The following is a 15182-nucleotide window of genomic DNA, read 5'->3' as shown; positions in this document are numbered from 1 at the left end:
TGGAATAATCGACTTGACTTAAAAATGGCTAATTCCTACATTGCCTGACCATTAATTCCTTGCATTGTCTTTACTCATTAAAAAAAATGAAGCCATATTGAACACAGCCCATAATTATCACTGCTGAGGGTAGGATAAGAAGACCTTATGGTTCCACCTAGTTTTTCAGGCACTGACTATAAGGCCAAAACCAAAGTTGACTGTCATCCCAAAGGCCATTTATAGGTGGAGGGAGTCCTTCCAGAGCTCTGGGAGGGAAAGGAAAGGAGAGGAAAGGAGAGGAAAGGAGAGGAAAGGAGAGGAAAGGAGAGGAAAGGAAAGGAAAGGAAAGGAAAGGAAAGGAAAGGAAAGGAAAGGAAAGGAAAGGAAAGGAAAGGAAAGGAAAGGAAAGGAAAGGAAAGGAAAGGAAAAGAATACAATAACAAAGAGGAAAAAAAAATAAACTTCTGCAACAGCTGTGCTATATTTCCTTCATAAGAAATGGTCTTAGCCTTGACATAGCCTATGCTTTAAACAATAACTAATGTTGATCAAGCAGCTAATATAAGGCTATATGCTTCACATGCATGATATCATTCGATTGAATCCTCACCAAAATTAATAAGGCAGCCGCTACTACCTTGAAGAAATCGAGACCTAGTACTTAATTACACGTACATAAATAGAAATGACCTTAACCAGGACTTGAGGGAGTTCTTTGGAATCTAGAGCCCTGCGCTCTGTCCTGTTATTGGACTGCCTCCCCAGCCACCATACTTGGTGCACTGGACCACGGGCAAGCCGCAATTAAAATTTTATTTCCTCGCTTGTGCCTTGGTTGCTACCTTTCTTATCTAAATCCTATGAAACAACTTATTTGGAATCAATGGACAGAGAGAACGCAAATGAAAAAGCTGTGAGCACGTAGTGCATAGAGCAGGAGCCGTAAGAGAGGCGCCTTGAAGTGGGGGCCACATTGAGTCCTGAAATATCAAGTAGCTAAAGTGTGAGTCTTGGTTCCACTAAAACTAATTTTAAAGAGAAGTTATTACATGTACTGCATCCCCATCCTCTGCCCCACCCCTTACCTCATAGGTACTACTGCTCCACCATGGAGGGGTACAGAGTGCAGATCTTGGTTGCCACCCCCCCCCCGAAAAAAAGAAAAGATAGCCAAGGAAGGAACCTGAGCACCCTCTAGCCACCCTCTCCAGCTCCCAAATCGTCTTACAGCCTTAGCAAAAGAGAGGAAAGAGATTTACCTGCTGCTATTGAGGCTGAAGCCTGCAAGTCATGTATAACCTTTGAAGGATTGTAATGGTTTTAATCACAGGACTAGCATCTTTTTGACAGGCAGGAGAGAGAAAAGAGCTGAACCACTCTGCAAATATTAACCAGGCTATTTTAGAGCAACGGCTATTGCCTTTGAAATCTTTCATCATGGGTCTATACTTAGAATTGAGATGAGCCTGGGGGAGGGGAATGGGGCAGTGTTAATCCACAGTTGTTTTGAAGTTGTCCTGTAAGCAGGTTAGCATCGAAACTGTCCCAATTGGAAGCATTCAATGCTTTGTTTAAATTCTTTGATTCTCTCTGTGTATTTTGTTTTAACCTGTTCTGCATATAGGTTGTCACATCATTCTGGGGGTGACACTTCTCAGTTTTCTTTCAAACTAGATGTTCTAGAGAGCACTGGCTGCAATCACATTGGGAGACTGATGCTCCATGACAGCTAAAAGTTGGATTGAGTTTCAGGAGCTACTATATATAAAGCTGGGGTGACTTATGTCACCGCACTAATTAAATGCCATCTGGGTGGTTCCTCTGGGTTTTTGAGCCCATCACCCAGTTCAGACTGAGTCAGAGGCCAAGGAGGAGAACATGATGATGGACCTTTTTGAAACTGGCTCCTATTTCTTCTACTTAGATGGGGAAAATGTTACCCTGCAGCCGTTAGAAGTGGCAGAGGGCTCTCCTTTGTATCCAGGGAGTGATGGTACGCTGTCCCCCTGCCAGGACCAAATGCCCCCGGAAGCTGGGAGCGACAGCAGCGGAGAGGAACACGTCCTGGCGCCCCCAGGCCTGCAGCCTCCCCACTGCCCCGGCCAATGTCTGATTTGGGCTTGCAAGACCTGCAAGAGAAAATCTGCCCCCACTGACCGGCGGAAAGCTGCCACCTTGCGCGAGAGGAGGCGGCTAAAGAAAATCAACGAGGCCTTCGAGGCACTGAAGCGGCGAACTGTGGCCAACCCCAACCAGAGGCTGCCCAAGGTGGAGATTCTGCGGAGCGCCATCAGCTACATTGAACGGCTGCAGGACCTGCTGCACCGGCTGGATCAACAGGAGAAAATGCAGGAGCTAGGGGTAGACCCCTTCAGCTACAGACCCAAGCAAGAGAATGTAAGCCCAGACGCTGCCGGGGCAGGGGAAAGCAAAAGCTGATTAGACGCTTTCCTTGGGGCCTTCACCTCCAGCTGCTCTTTCTCCTTTCCCGTCCCCCTTCCTCGCCCGCCCCTCCGGCTCCCTGTCTAATGAACCCCCAGTGACCCGTGAAGACGGGGTGCCTGCAATAGGCAGGAAATTCGTACCCGGCCCGAGGAAGCAGGAGAGACACCCCCACAAAACTCCCCCCCGCCCCGGAACCGATGTTTCTTTCTTAATCTTCTGCTGCCTTGGTTTTCCTCCAGCTTGAGGGTGCGGATTTCCTGCGCACCTGCAGCTCCCAGTGGCCAAGTGTTTCGGATCATTCCAGGGGGCTCGTGATAACTGCCAAGGAAGGTAAAGTAAAAGAAAGGGCCCTGGGCAGGGCTAGAGAACATCCTGGGAGGGGGCTGGGTGCCCGCTCTGGGCAGAAAGAGCTCAGAGGGAGAGCGGGGACGCGCCCTGCGACAAGGGCGCTCCTTGCGCGCGGGGACCCGGTCCTCCCGCGCTGCCTGAGCTGCCTGGCGCGGGGCGCGGAGCTGCCTCGTTTTTGCTTCCTTGGGTGCTCTGTTTGTGTGTGTTTTCTGCGCTTAGGAGGGGGAAGCATTGATTCGTCGGCCTCCAGTAGCCTTCGATGCCTTTCTTCCATCGTGGACAGTATTTCCTCGGAGGAACGCAAACTCTCCTGCGTGGAGGAGGTGGTGGAGAAGTAACTCGGGGCCGGTGCTGGGGACATTCTCCACGCAGCAAGATCCCACCCTCCCTCCTTTGCCTAATCCTTTAGATTAGGTCACATTACATTAATATTTAGGAACCCAGACCCAGGAGCTTATGAAAGAGGAGACATATTCACAAAGAAACTTCTGGGTAACTGTTGTGCACGCTCAGATGAAAAAGCCTTTTGGCTTTGGGCTTTTGTTTTTGGAACCGCGAGTGGCTTAGGTCTAGCAGACTGACTTTGTTTTTGTTTGGTTGGTTTTGTAATATATTTACTTTTATTATGGCGATCCTTTTGTGCCATGTTCAAGAAGTTCATTCCTGTCTAAAGCAAAGTGGGAACGTTGCATTTAAATGTTAGCGGTATTGAATGTATTTTTGTAAATAATCTTAGTACTTTCATTTTTTATGTAAACCTAAGATATATATTTTAAATGTGGAGTGACGTATTGTACATAAAATGTGCGAGGATCCTGGTATTGTGATATTAAAAAATAAGTTTCTATATGAACAATGTTGGTCCTATTTTGATTCAAGTGAAAAAGTATGTTTGAGGGCATGTGTACACAAATAAAGGCGAGCCGTATTTTAATGTAGACACCCAACAAGCCCATTTATTTGGGTGTTTTCTTAAAGGCTGACTTAACGGAGGAAAATGGGTTGTTTTCCTTTGTCTGAATTAAACTGTTCACTTTTCTCTCTCATGTAGACCCACACTTGTAGTTAGAAGTGAAGAATATCCAGAAGGAATCTGTCCTTTTTCCTTTTATCAGCATCCTTTTTCTTTCTTTTTTAGCTGTCCTATACCTGGAGATCTGGGTGAGATTTACTTACTCTAAATTAACAACTGAATTTTCAAACCAGTAAAATCTCATTGTTGCAAGAAACTACCACACAAAAACTCTTTGCTTATTTGCTTAAAAGATCTTCAGCTACTTTAGCCCAAATTACTTTCCGCCTTTGACTTTCCAGACCCAACCCTCTGTGAAGAAGCATCCATCTGGAGACCCAGGGGCTGCACTGGCCTGGGAGCCAGGTCTCTGGCCCCCTCCCCTGTTTTCTTGAACTACGGAGACTGGTGGCTAGAAGACTGGAATGTCCTCAAGGCCTCATGTGGCCTGGGTTTGTTTTCCAAATAGAAAGATAAAAGAATGGACAATCTGTCTCTTGAGGTGGGGTGGGCTTCTTTGAATGAAGGGTTGCTTCACGAGAGGGAAGGGTTAAATGGCTGAGGGCAAAGGACAGCAACAACACACATGAAACCTCTTAGCTGGACCAAATAGCAAAGCCCCAGAGAGGCTGAAGCCCCAGGAGCTCCTCACGGTGAGGATTTTACAACGTGTGCCGGGTTTGTTTATCCTGTAACCGCAGGAAGGAACGACCACCAAGAAACACAGTGGGAAGTGAAGCAGAGGAGAGGGGCAAGCCATGTCTTTGGAATTGCTCCTTCTCTCTTACATTCTGTACATGGCACCTTCACTCTCCCCACCCCCTCATCACCCTTAACTTCTTCCTTCCCTCTTTTCCCCGACAGCTAGTCCTCAGTTCACAGATGTGAAAATCAAATCGAATTCAGCATTTCCCGGCCCAACCTTGTTTCCTAAGGCTTCCTAACCACCGAAGTTCCAGATACCACCGCAGACACCGCCCCCTGCAGGCAGGAGCAGTATCTTGCCCCTTTTCTATCTCAAAAGGCCTCTTCCGGGGTGTAATAGTTCCTTTGTTTTCTGAGCATATGGATAATTCTAGTTTCTCCTAGAATACTTTTAAAAAGTAGAAAGGTTCAAGACACCTCTCCAAAGAAGATATACAGATGGCCAATAGGCACATGAAAAGATGTTCAACATCACTCATCATCAGGGAAATGCAAATCAAAACAACACTAAAATATCACCTCATGCCCCTTAGAATGGCTATAATCACCAAGAGAAAAAACAACAAATGTTGGAGAGGATGTGGAGAAACAGGAACCCTCATACACAGCTGGTGGGAATGCAAACTGGTGCAGCCTCTATGGAAAACGGTATGGAGATTCCTCAAAGAATTAAAAATAGAGAGGCCCTATGACCCAGCCATCCCACTACTGGGAATCTATCCAACGAACCTGAAATCAACAATCCAAAGAGGCTTATGCACCCGCATGTTCATTGCAGCATTATTCACCATAGCCAAGAGTGGAAGCAACCTAAGCAACCATCGACTGATGATTGGATTAAGGAAATGTGGTATATATATACAATGGAATACTACTCAGCCATAAAAAACACAAAATCGTCCCATTTGCAACAACATGGATGGGCCTGGAGCGTATTATGTTAAGTGAAATAAGCCAGAAAAAGAAAGACAAACACTGTATGATCTCACTCATATGTGGAATATAAACGAACACATGGACAGAAAAAGCTGTACTGTGGTTACCAGGGGCAATGGGGGTGGGAGGTGGGCACAAGGGGTGAAGGGAGTCATATATATGGTGATGGACAAACAAAAATGTACAACCCAAAATTTCACAATGTTAAAAACTATTAAAACATCAATTAAAAAAAATAGCTTAAAAAAAAAAAAGTAGAACGGTTCAGAGAGAAAACTGACATCGACATATAATCCCTCTCACAAGTTTGAGAAAGCAAGTGGGAGTGTTAGTGGATGCCAACTGCTGAGCCTCTGTGGGTGCTGACTAGGGCTGCTACCGCATAGCCTTGGGCTATGCTCCTCCCTTCATCCTGATTCCTCATTTATGAGATAATGGAGACTACAATAATAGTGCTTAACTCCTGGGGTTGTGAAGATTCCCTGAAATACAAGTAAAGTGCTTGGCCGAAACAGGGCACAAAATGAACATGAAATGGTGGCTCTCTTTATTTTTCCTTAGTAAATCTAAATGGACTATCAAGAGGCTTTTCTTCCACTCAAAGCCACAGTTCCTTCAGATTCAGTTTTCCAGCCGTTGCTGGCTCTGGCTGGGCAAAGTGTTAATAACAATGAGACCAGCAGCAACGTGAATGAACCATTCTTAGCATTTTACATGTTAACTCACGTAATCCTACAACAACTTGCGAGAGAGGCAAGGATCCTTTGGAACAGAGAGATTCTTGCATTTTAAGTATAGAGCGTAAGTATAGAGCCAAGATTTGGAGCCAGGCAATAACTATGCTCTCAACCACCATACACCCTAAAAAGAGAAGCCTTGGGAAATTAAGAAGGAACGTTTATGATCTGTAGAATAATTTGACTCTCTTTGACAATTGTTTTCCAAAAGCTCTTTCTCAAGAATGACTAGCTAGTGAACTCCAAATTAGAGCAATAATTTAATTAAAAATATGTGGTAAACCATTTCAAATTATCCAATCAGAACATGGGTGAATATGTCTGGGAGGTGTGTATACCCATTAATTATGTTTATTATGTGTCTATGATTTTTTCCCTGAGAATCAATACAGATTTTCCCTAAAAAGTATATATACACACCCATATTTTAAATAATCAGATTCATTCGACAACTGAAATCAAATATCACAATTGACCAGGTGAACTCATTTGCTTTATGATTGCACATATGTTTATAATAAGATTTGTGTTATAAACTGCTCAGCAGCAGAATGCTTTTATCAGTTCATGGACTTTACTTGCTGATAGATTTTATTCAGTCTCTGCAGACCAAATCCCCTCTATCTCTCTCAGCTGGGTAACTTGAGAAATTGTTTGGAATAAGTTTGCCTATAGAAGTCTCTTCATTAAATAGAGCAAATATTTCCCAAAGACTTCATGTGACCTCTACTGCTGTAGCTGACATGTTAGGCTTTCCAATGAAATCCTTGGTATGTTTGCAATTAAAATGTTTTTATTTGATATTAATGATGATAATCTTTACTAAGGCCAAAGCCAAAACAAACAAGGCCATGGAAGCAGAAAATTAAGATGTAATAACTTGGTAAAGATAAGCAATTTGGGATTTAAACTGAACCTGTTTCCAGAGGCAGGCATAAAATTATCAAGTATAAAATTATGAGTGATTTTCATTTTCATATTACTCTAGAAACAATTTGTGGAACATCAAATGTCAGCTTTCTCAAACTGACTTTAATCATCACACCTGGATCACTGAATTCCAAGCCTGAACATAGTGGAAATCCACTTATGTCTAATGGACTCATTTTTTCTTGACTCTTTCCTACATTTGGGGGTGGGAGTGTGGTGCTGAAATTCAGTGTTCCCAACTACTCTTGAGACTGCCAGAGAAGTCTTGGGTTGCTAAAGTGACCTCTCTCCTTATTAAGACATTTTTGACTTAGAATTTATCCATTTGTGGCTTTCTCTTAGTAATATTTTATCCTATTTATCCATCTCAAAATCCTCCTCCTGGAACACCATATCTGGAAAATCATATTTTAGTTTAAACTTTGAATATCTCATTTCCTAATCTCATGCATTAGTAAATTAGCAATAACTTGGTATTTCCTCAAAGAGGCACTCCATCAAGACATTTCTCCAACAGACCCTCCAGTCGCTCCCTCAAACTCAAAAGAAGCATTACAAAAGATGACCCTCAGTCCTAGAGGGTTCATTCTGAAAGAGAATTTTCTGTAAGCCTAGTTCAGAGTCAGCCTGTGCGATGGAATGGCTATGCCGTGTGCTGAACCAGATAATGCTGCAAGGACTGGCTACTTTCTCTCCTCTCAAGGCTGCTAAAAGTGCTTCCTTAGGGCTTTGATCTCTCCTGGGAGTCCTCGCATTCAAGGAGAGGCCGATGTCTTCCTCAGCTGTCTTCACAAATTCCTCCAGCAACGTTGGCAGGTACTAATGTGTTTACTTAGGTGTGCCTGGTTCCCAGAGCTAATAGCAGTCTGAAATTGTTTAGCACATTGTCAAGTCACATATATAATAAGCAAAAGTCTCTAGAACAACTCCCTTTGTCCGGGAGTTGATATGGGTCTCAGGTACGGGCAGAAGTAAATGGAAACAGACTTATCTTTCCATGTATATTTAGTCTCTCCTGATAAGAGAAGCAGAGAGTATTTTCAAAAATGCAAAATTCCCAGGGTGAGCAAAATTACTAGGAAAGGAGGCTCTGAGGATCATTTTGCTGGTGTGGTCTGTCCATCAACACTAGGTTCCTTGCCATAATGCTTAAACTAAAATAGGCTCTCAAAAAAAATACTTGCTGATTACTTAAAGGTCTTTGCAATTAAAACTTGCTTACAAATCTAAATTGTAAGAAATCAAGCACATATTTATTTTCCTTCGGAATGTAAAATGACAAAAATTTTTTTAAAAGTGATCTCTCTACTTCACTAGAACCTTCGTGGGCATTCATTTATAACACCAGCCATGCGTCCCCCCCTCATCTGCCTGCTGTAGTGCTTTCCTAGCAGACAGTCGGTGTTGAAGTATTTCTAACAACCTGTTTGCATATTAAATAAATGTGAGTTTTCTCTGCAGGTAAGAAATCCACTTCTTTGGAGAAATTGTTAAAAATGGATTGTATTTTTATTCTTTTATATGAGGAACAAAAGCCAATCTACTCTGATTTTGAGTAAAAGAGGGCACCCGGATAATCAATAAAAGATTTTTTTAAAGCGATTTTTAACTTTTTTCCTACTTCCCTGTTCAAGGCCCCCAATGAAAAAAAATATTTTTCTCTGTATCGCTCACCCAGTTTCCCATTTTTCGCTCACACGGTCCCCCTGAGAAAAGAGCGGTGGCACCTCTCCTGAACTGGGGTATCCAGTCCAGGCATCTTTGAGGCGCTGACTTCCTTCCTTCTTTGTATACTGCCTCCCGTTTTTTGATCTCTTTCTCCTCTCACCCCTGACAGTGGTTTAAAAGTTTTGTCTCGTTTTTTACTTTGGTGCTCTGAGATCCTATTTTCAGCACTTGAGTCCCAGGGGTCCTCAGACCCGGAGCCTCTTTCCCCCCTAGCAAGTCCCATTAAGCCGCCGGGCGCTTGTGTTTTCTCGGCTTCTTTAGTTCCACTCGCCCGCGGCACTCTGGTAAATTTGTTTTGAGATCACCTTACCAAAGACAGCCCTAACCTCTGAGAACTACCGTTACTGACAGAGCCTCCTGAGTGACAGCGTCTCCCAGGCCCGGGAGCGGAGGGAGAGACGTCCTGGACCCAGCTTCTGCGAGTTTCTGCTCTGGAGCGCTAAGGACGCACGTGAGCCCGAATTGATAAAAAAGAAAACAAACAAAATTCACCTCTAGGAGAGCCAGCTCTGGAAAAGGGCAGGCCTGGTTTCCAATCCCGTGTGACCTGGGGCAAATTACCTCCCCCTAGGGCTTCCGTTACCTTCTTTTAAAAATGGATCTAATAGTTCCCACGGAGTCGCTGGAAGTATTAAATGAGTGAAGACATGGAAAGGGTTGAAAACAGTGCTTGGCAAATAGAAAACTGTCAATAATTGTTTGCTAGAAATATGCCACGCTGAAGGGATTGGGTACAAAGCACATTGAGTGTCTGGCGGAAAGACATCAACTGAAAGGCGAGCAGAAGCGTAACTTCTATCTTCCACTTAAAGAGCAGGTTTATTTGTGCCCGAATCATAAATCTGCACAAAAAAGCAGTTTTAGCTGCGACCAGTGTGCTAACGTCTGGACACCATAGCCAAAGAAAGTGGTGCTATCGCTGCTGGTCAGAATCTGTTGCTGAGACGATTGAGAATTCCTGGCTGAGAATATCTCCCCACTATCCCATTTCGGAGGTAGCAATGTGCACGCGTCGGAATGTTTCCACCGGCGTGGATGGAGTCTTCCATTCCACCTGGGTCCTTTAGGAACTTGACTCTTTTATCTGGTGTAGGTCTGGGTACTGGATTCATTTCAAAGGCATCCACTTGTTAATAGTCCTAAATAAGGTGAAGATGGGTTTCCCACTGGCCAATTAAGCACCTTGTAGGTATGAGGGAGCCTCATTTTCAAGGGTGGTAGTGGTGGTGTCTTTTTCTTAGGGATGACAGAACTTGGGAAAGGGGACAGTAACCTGCACATTGTAGCAAACCTTAGTGACTGACGCCATCCCACTCCTCGTTTTGGGGGCCTTTACTTCTGAAAGCAGATCTCACCCTGAAAGAGTTACCACTTCTCTGGCCCCTGCAGACCTGGGTCAGCCAGCCATGGTTGCTTCAGGAAAATAATTTCACGAAAAAGTAATAGAAAGGAAAGCCCCTCCCTGCTCCCCCTACCTCCCAATAACTTGGGAACCACAAAACTTACTGGACAGAATGACCGAAGACAGGTGAAAACACTCCCTTCTCTTTTATTGGTGCCGCAAGCCCTGGTCCAAAGCCCCAGAATACTTGTCTATTTGTGTAGACCTTAAGTAATCGTCCTTCCTATGTATAAACAGCACCCACCTACCTAGTAACTTGGAAGTAGGTTAAGGGTGGAGGAGGATTGGCAAAAGCTGATTAATAGATTCATTCTCACTTAAATAGCAGCCCTCCCCTCTAGCCTTCTAGCCACCAAAGTTTCAAAGACCCTACGGCGATTGCCTTTCTGGAAGGCTTTTGTCGCGGAGTGTGTGAAGTTACTTGGGGTTGGAGGAGTTGGAAATTTTACACGAGCCCAGAAGGATTGCTGTGTCGGCAGCTGGGACGCATCTGTAACGGTGTTACTTTGCCTGAAAGCAGAAAATTAGCGACCCCAAAGCCCAGCTTGGCTGTTTAGTCTGTGGAAATGACAAGGCGGAGCAGAAAGAGAGGGGGAATGGAGACGCGCCTCTGGGAAGGGAGTTTGTCCTCTAAAACTGGGTTTCTTCGAATACATATCTTAGAGACGCAGTCAGTGCGCATCTTCCGCCCGCTCAGGGTCTGGCAAAGGCCTGGCACAAAGGGGGAGGCGCTCAGTAAACACATGCAGAAGGGGGAAAGGGAGGAAGGAATGTTCCCAGTCACCTGGCCTTCCTGTGCCCACCTCCTTTTAGATGAGCAGACAGAGAGAACTCAGAGCGAGCCCTGTCTTGGGGAAAAGGAACCTCTTCGCCTACCCCCGATAACATAGAGCCTATAAAATGGCAATCTGATCAGAACAAACATTTTTTTAAAAATCTAGATTCACTCCATGATTGAAAGTGTCACTTCAAGTTTTTGGCATCCGTTATTTGGTCCACTGGTTGAAAAAAATTCCTAAGATAAGTAAAGTTCGTGAAAAAAGAGAAACAAACAACAATAAGGTGATTCCTCACGTCCAGGTTTGGGCGGGTCGGCCTTTAGTGTCAGCTGAAAGTAGCGAGTTCTACTTAATTATTTTTTTAATGTATGAGCAATTGCAAAAAGTTGGATTTTCTTCGTTCCTTTTGTCTGTGACACTCTTTAAGTGTCCCTTGCTTTAGGTAATCTAGAGAGTGCAAGTAAGCCGGTTGGGGAGCCATCCCCCCCGCCCCAGCAGAAATGCAGTAAAACCATTAGCGTCAAAAAGGGCAGTAAACAGCAAATTGTCTCTAGAGGAAAGGGGGAGGTTTGCTCAGACAGCCCCGGTGGGGGTTGTGGTGGGATATGCTAATAGTGCCCGGCCACTGCGGCCGGCCTCCCTCCCCCAAGAATATATAAAGAACCCCAACCCCAGCGGGGCCGACCCAGGCCGCCAGGCGTCTGCCCTTGTTAATTACCGGAGAAACCGACCAGGGAGCTCCGCCTGGGATTTGCCCGCCCGCAGCGGCGCCAGGCTCCGGTTTCTCCCCTCTCTCGCGCGCGCTGCTGTCCAGGTGCAGCGCCTGCCTCTCCGCAGAAGATGGACATGATGGACGGTTGCCAGTTTTCACCTTCTGAGTACTTCTACGACGGCTCCTGCATCCCGTCGCCGGAGGGCGAGGTCGGGGACGAGTTTGAGCCGCGAGTGGCTGCCTTCAGGGCGCACAAAGCAGAGCTGCAAGGCTCAGACGAGGACGAGCACGTGCGAGCACCTACAGGCCACCACCAGGCCGGCCACTGCCTCATGTGGGCCTGCAAAGCGTGCAAGAGGAAGTCCACCACGATGGATCGGCGGAAGGCGGCCACCATGCGCGAGCGGAGACGCCTGAAGAAGGTCAACCAGGCTTTCGAGACCCTCAAGAGGTGCACCACGACCAACCCCAACCAGAGGCTGCCCAAGGTGGAGATCCTCAGGAATGCCATCCGCTACATCGAGAGCCTGCAGGAGTTGCTGAGGGAGCAGGTGGAGAACTACTACAGCCTGCCCGGACAGAGCTGCTCGGAGCCCACTAGCCCCACCTCCAACTGCTCAGACGGCATGGTAAGAGAGAGTTCTGGTACCTACTAGACCACCCCAATCTTTTCCAAAAATCTTTACATGCCATTTAAACCACGTATATTCAGTGGTTATTGGTGGATAATTAGGGGTGAGGTGGGGGGCAGTTGCTGTAGGAGGAGAGGTGTACATTTAGAAAGATGCCAGGAAACAGCTGTTGAATAGGATTTTAGGTTGACTTCCTACCAAATTCTGGGTATACACTATAGGAGAGGGTTGTCCTATGAGATAGGTGGCTGTGAATGATCAATCAGATGTTTTCTCCATTACTCAGTTTATTTCCAAAGTATACCACTGGTGGACCCTGCCGTGCAGTAACATCTATAGTCAACTGTCTGAAACTCCCATTGTCCCACAGTTTATAACTTAATGAAGAAATGGAAAGAAATACCCACATGGCCCCAGTCCCTGCTCAGCTGAGGCCTGGCTGGAAGGAGATGTTGATGCATTCTTTTCAGAGGGCGTTTGCGTCAATGCTGCCAGTTTTTAATGTGTTTTTGCCCTGGGAAAGTGTTCTCTCCCTGAATTAGTGTGGCTTCCTTCTACTCCAACCCATTTTGCATGGTTAACCCAATGCACATTGCTGCTGAATTCCACCCCCCTCTTCCCTTTGCTGCCGCTCTCCTCTTCTCCAAGCACAGAGATTGACCTCAGTGCCCTTGCTATTTGGTGAGGGCTCACCCTTCCTAAATCAAGGCAATGAAGGCGATTGAGAGTGGTCAATTTACGGAGCTAGTGGGCAAGCACTGCCTCACCCTAGGTCAGAGCATCTTTTGCGAAGACCTGGAAACAAACTTCTTCTTTTGCGTCTTGTATTATAGCCTGAATGTAACAGCCCCGTCTGGTCCAGAAAAAGCAGCAGTTTTGACAGCGTCTACTGTCCTGATGTAACAAATGGTAAGAATTAATGACTTCAGAGGAGTTTAAAGACCAGTTCAGCTTCACAATTGAGCTTCTCAGAGCAGAGTCTGTTCTTCCAGGCAGTATCGGGAAGAGAATAGAAGTAATGGTTCCTATGGGGGGGTTTTGGCAAAGCAAAATAAACACACATCTTCTGCTCAAAAACTCCCTAACAGATACACACACACATGCACACACTTGTGCGCGCACACTATTGCTTGAAGTGTTATCAGGGGGCTTCTCCACTTCCCACCTTCATCCCTATGAATTGCTAGATATTTGTTGCAAATTTCTACAACAGACTTTCTGTGACCACCTGACCTCTGGGTGTCAAAGAACCTGACCTACAGTTTAAGGGGCAACATAAGCAAATCTGTCTATTGGGGGATTTTTTTTTAATGGTTTTCTCCTTGTGTCCTTAGTATATGCCACAGATAAAAGCTCCTTATCCAGCTTGGATTGCTTATCCAGCATAGTGGATCGGATCACCAATTCAGAGCAACCTGGATTGCCTCTCCAGGATCCAGCCTCCCTCTCTCCAGTTGCCAGCATGGATTCACAGCCTGCGACTCCAGGGGCCTCTAGTTCCAGGCTCATCTATCATGTGCTATGAACTAAAAATCTAGTCTAGATCACTTGTGCCAGGAGGGCCTATTACACAGGAGGAAAGAGGCCCAAAAAGTCCAAAAGCAAGACAACCTGTATAGAGATTTCCTTTCAGCTGTAAATTTGTAAATATTATTTTGCCACTTTATAAGAAAGTGTATTTAACTAAAAAGTCACCATTGCAATTAATACTTTATTTCTTTTCTTCTTTTTCCCCATTCTTTTCCTTCTTCTTTGCTTTAGTATATAGTTCCAATAATATTATTTCTTATAGGAGGCAATTCATCGAAGGTAGCTTGTTGCAATGCTTAACTTATATTTTTTTTAAATATTGCTTATCAAAATATTATCTCTGGTGTTTAGATCTTTATTTTCTTCTTCAGAACATTAGAACAGCTGGAAATCAGTTACAGGAGTTTTAAATATATTTAACTTTTGCTTTTCTCTTTAATCTTTGGTTATATTGTGTTAAATAAAATATAACAATACTGCCTAATGGTATATATTTTGATCTTTTCTTATAAGAAATGCGTCTTTTTATGTAAGCACAAAATAGTACTTTGTGGATAATTTCAAGATATAAGAAATTTTGGAAATTCCACCATAAATAAAATTGTTTAAATGAAGAAATATTTTGGTTCATGATTTTTTGAAAGAACACCCCTAATGGAATTAACAGTCGTTGACCTGAAATCTTTAAAGTGGGGCTGAAAATACCAAAACAGTTGGCTTTGTAGATAAATATGAATATTTACCATCTCATGGACTCAGGTTAGGTCCTGTTGATGTCATAAATGAAAATACCATATTTCTATTTTAAACATATTTCAAAGGAGTCTGCTAAATACAATTTTTCCTTTATCTTAATGCCGTACCATATAATGTCAAATTGTGTGTGTGTGGAGGGAAGATAGAAGTCATTCAGGACAATAACATATTTTTAAACAAAAAGAATGTACAATGTTACATCATTTTAATACCTACAGTACATGAGCAATCATGAGTTAGGTCATATTTACTTTATACATGCCTGAATATATCTTGATACATTAATATAGTAGTGTTGTCAATGCAATATTTAAAGGTATTGAACGGATTTTTTTTGTATTGTTAGAGTGCCAGCATAAGAAAACTTACACGAAGTAGTATAGTAGAGTAAAGCCGACTGCAATTCGTTTCCTCCTTTTCACAGCCTTTTTGATTTTATTAATCATATTTTATGCGTGTGTGTGTGATGGACATACATCTTTTATTGTTTATCACTTTAAATAGCCTTTACAACAAACTGAGATGGAAAAACAATTAAGTGGAAAATT

The 15182-nt window shown here is 44.1% G+C and overlaps 2 protein-coding genes across 3 annotated transcripts; both read left to right on the top strand.

Annotated features, from left to right (window-relative positions):
• Positions 1-1860: 1860 nt before the first annotated feature.
• On the top strand, positions 1861-3213 carry MYF6 (myogenic factor 6). Of its 2 annotated transcripts, none has more exons than XM_087448601.1 (3): positions 1861-2379; positions 2667-2757; positions 2998-3213. In XM_087448601.1, exons 1-3 carry the CDS (start codon positions 1861-1863, stop codon positions 3111-3113), a joined length of 726 nt encoding a protein of 241 aa, XP_087304727.1. In that variant the 3' UTR covers positions 3114-3213. The 2 variants fall into 2 exon arrangements, with proteins under 2 accessions (XP_087304727.1, XP_004417961.1); XM_004417904.3 differs by having other exon boundaries at positions 2995-3213.
• Positions 3214-11733: 8520 nt separating this feature from the next.
• MYF5 (myogenic factor 5) lies at positions 11734-14426 on the top strand. Its single transcript, XM_004417905.3, has 3 exons — positions 11734-12345; positions 13182-13257; positions 13683-14426. Exons 1-3 carry the CDS (start codon positions 11845-11847, stop codon positions 13871-13873), a joined length of 768 nt encoding a protein of 255 aa, XP_004417962.1. The 5' UTR covers positions 11734-11844; the 3' UTR covers positions 13874-14426.
• Positions 14427-15182: the final 756 nt, after the last annotated feature.

The sequence above is a fragment of the Ceratotherium simum genome, chromosome 25 (genome assembly GCF_057802395.1).
Source record: "Ceratotherium simum simum isolate JZ-2026a chromosome 25, ASM5780239v1, whole genome shotgun sequence".
Classification (NCBI taxonomy): domain Eukaryota; kingdom Metazoa; phylum Chordata; class Mammalia; order Perissodactyla; family Rhinocerotidae; genus Ceratotherium; species Ceratotherium simum.
This window is presented reverse-complemented; position numbering and strand designations above follow the sequence as displayed.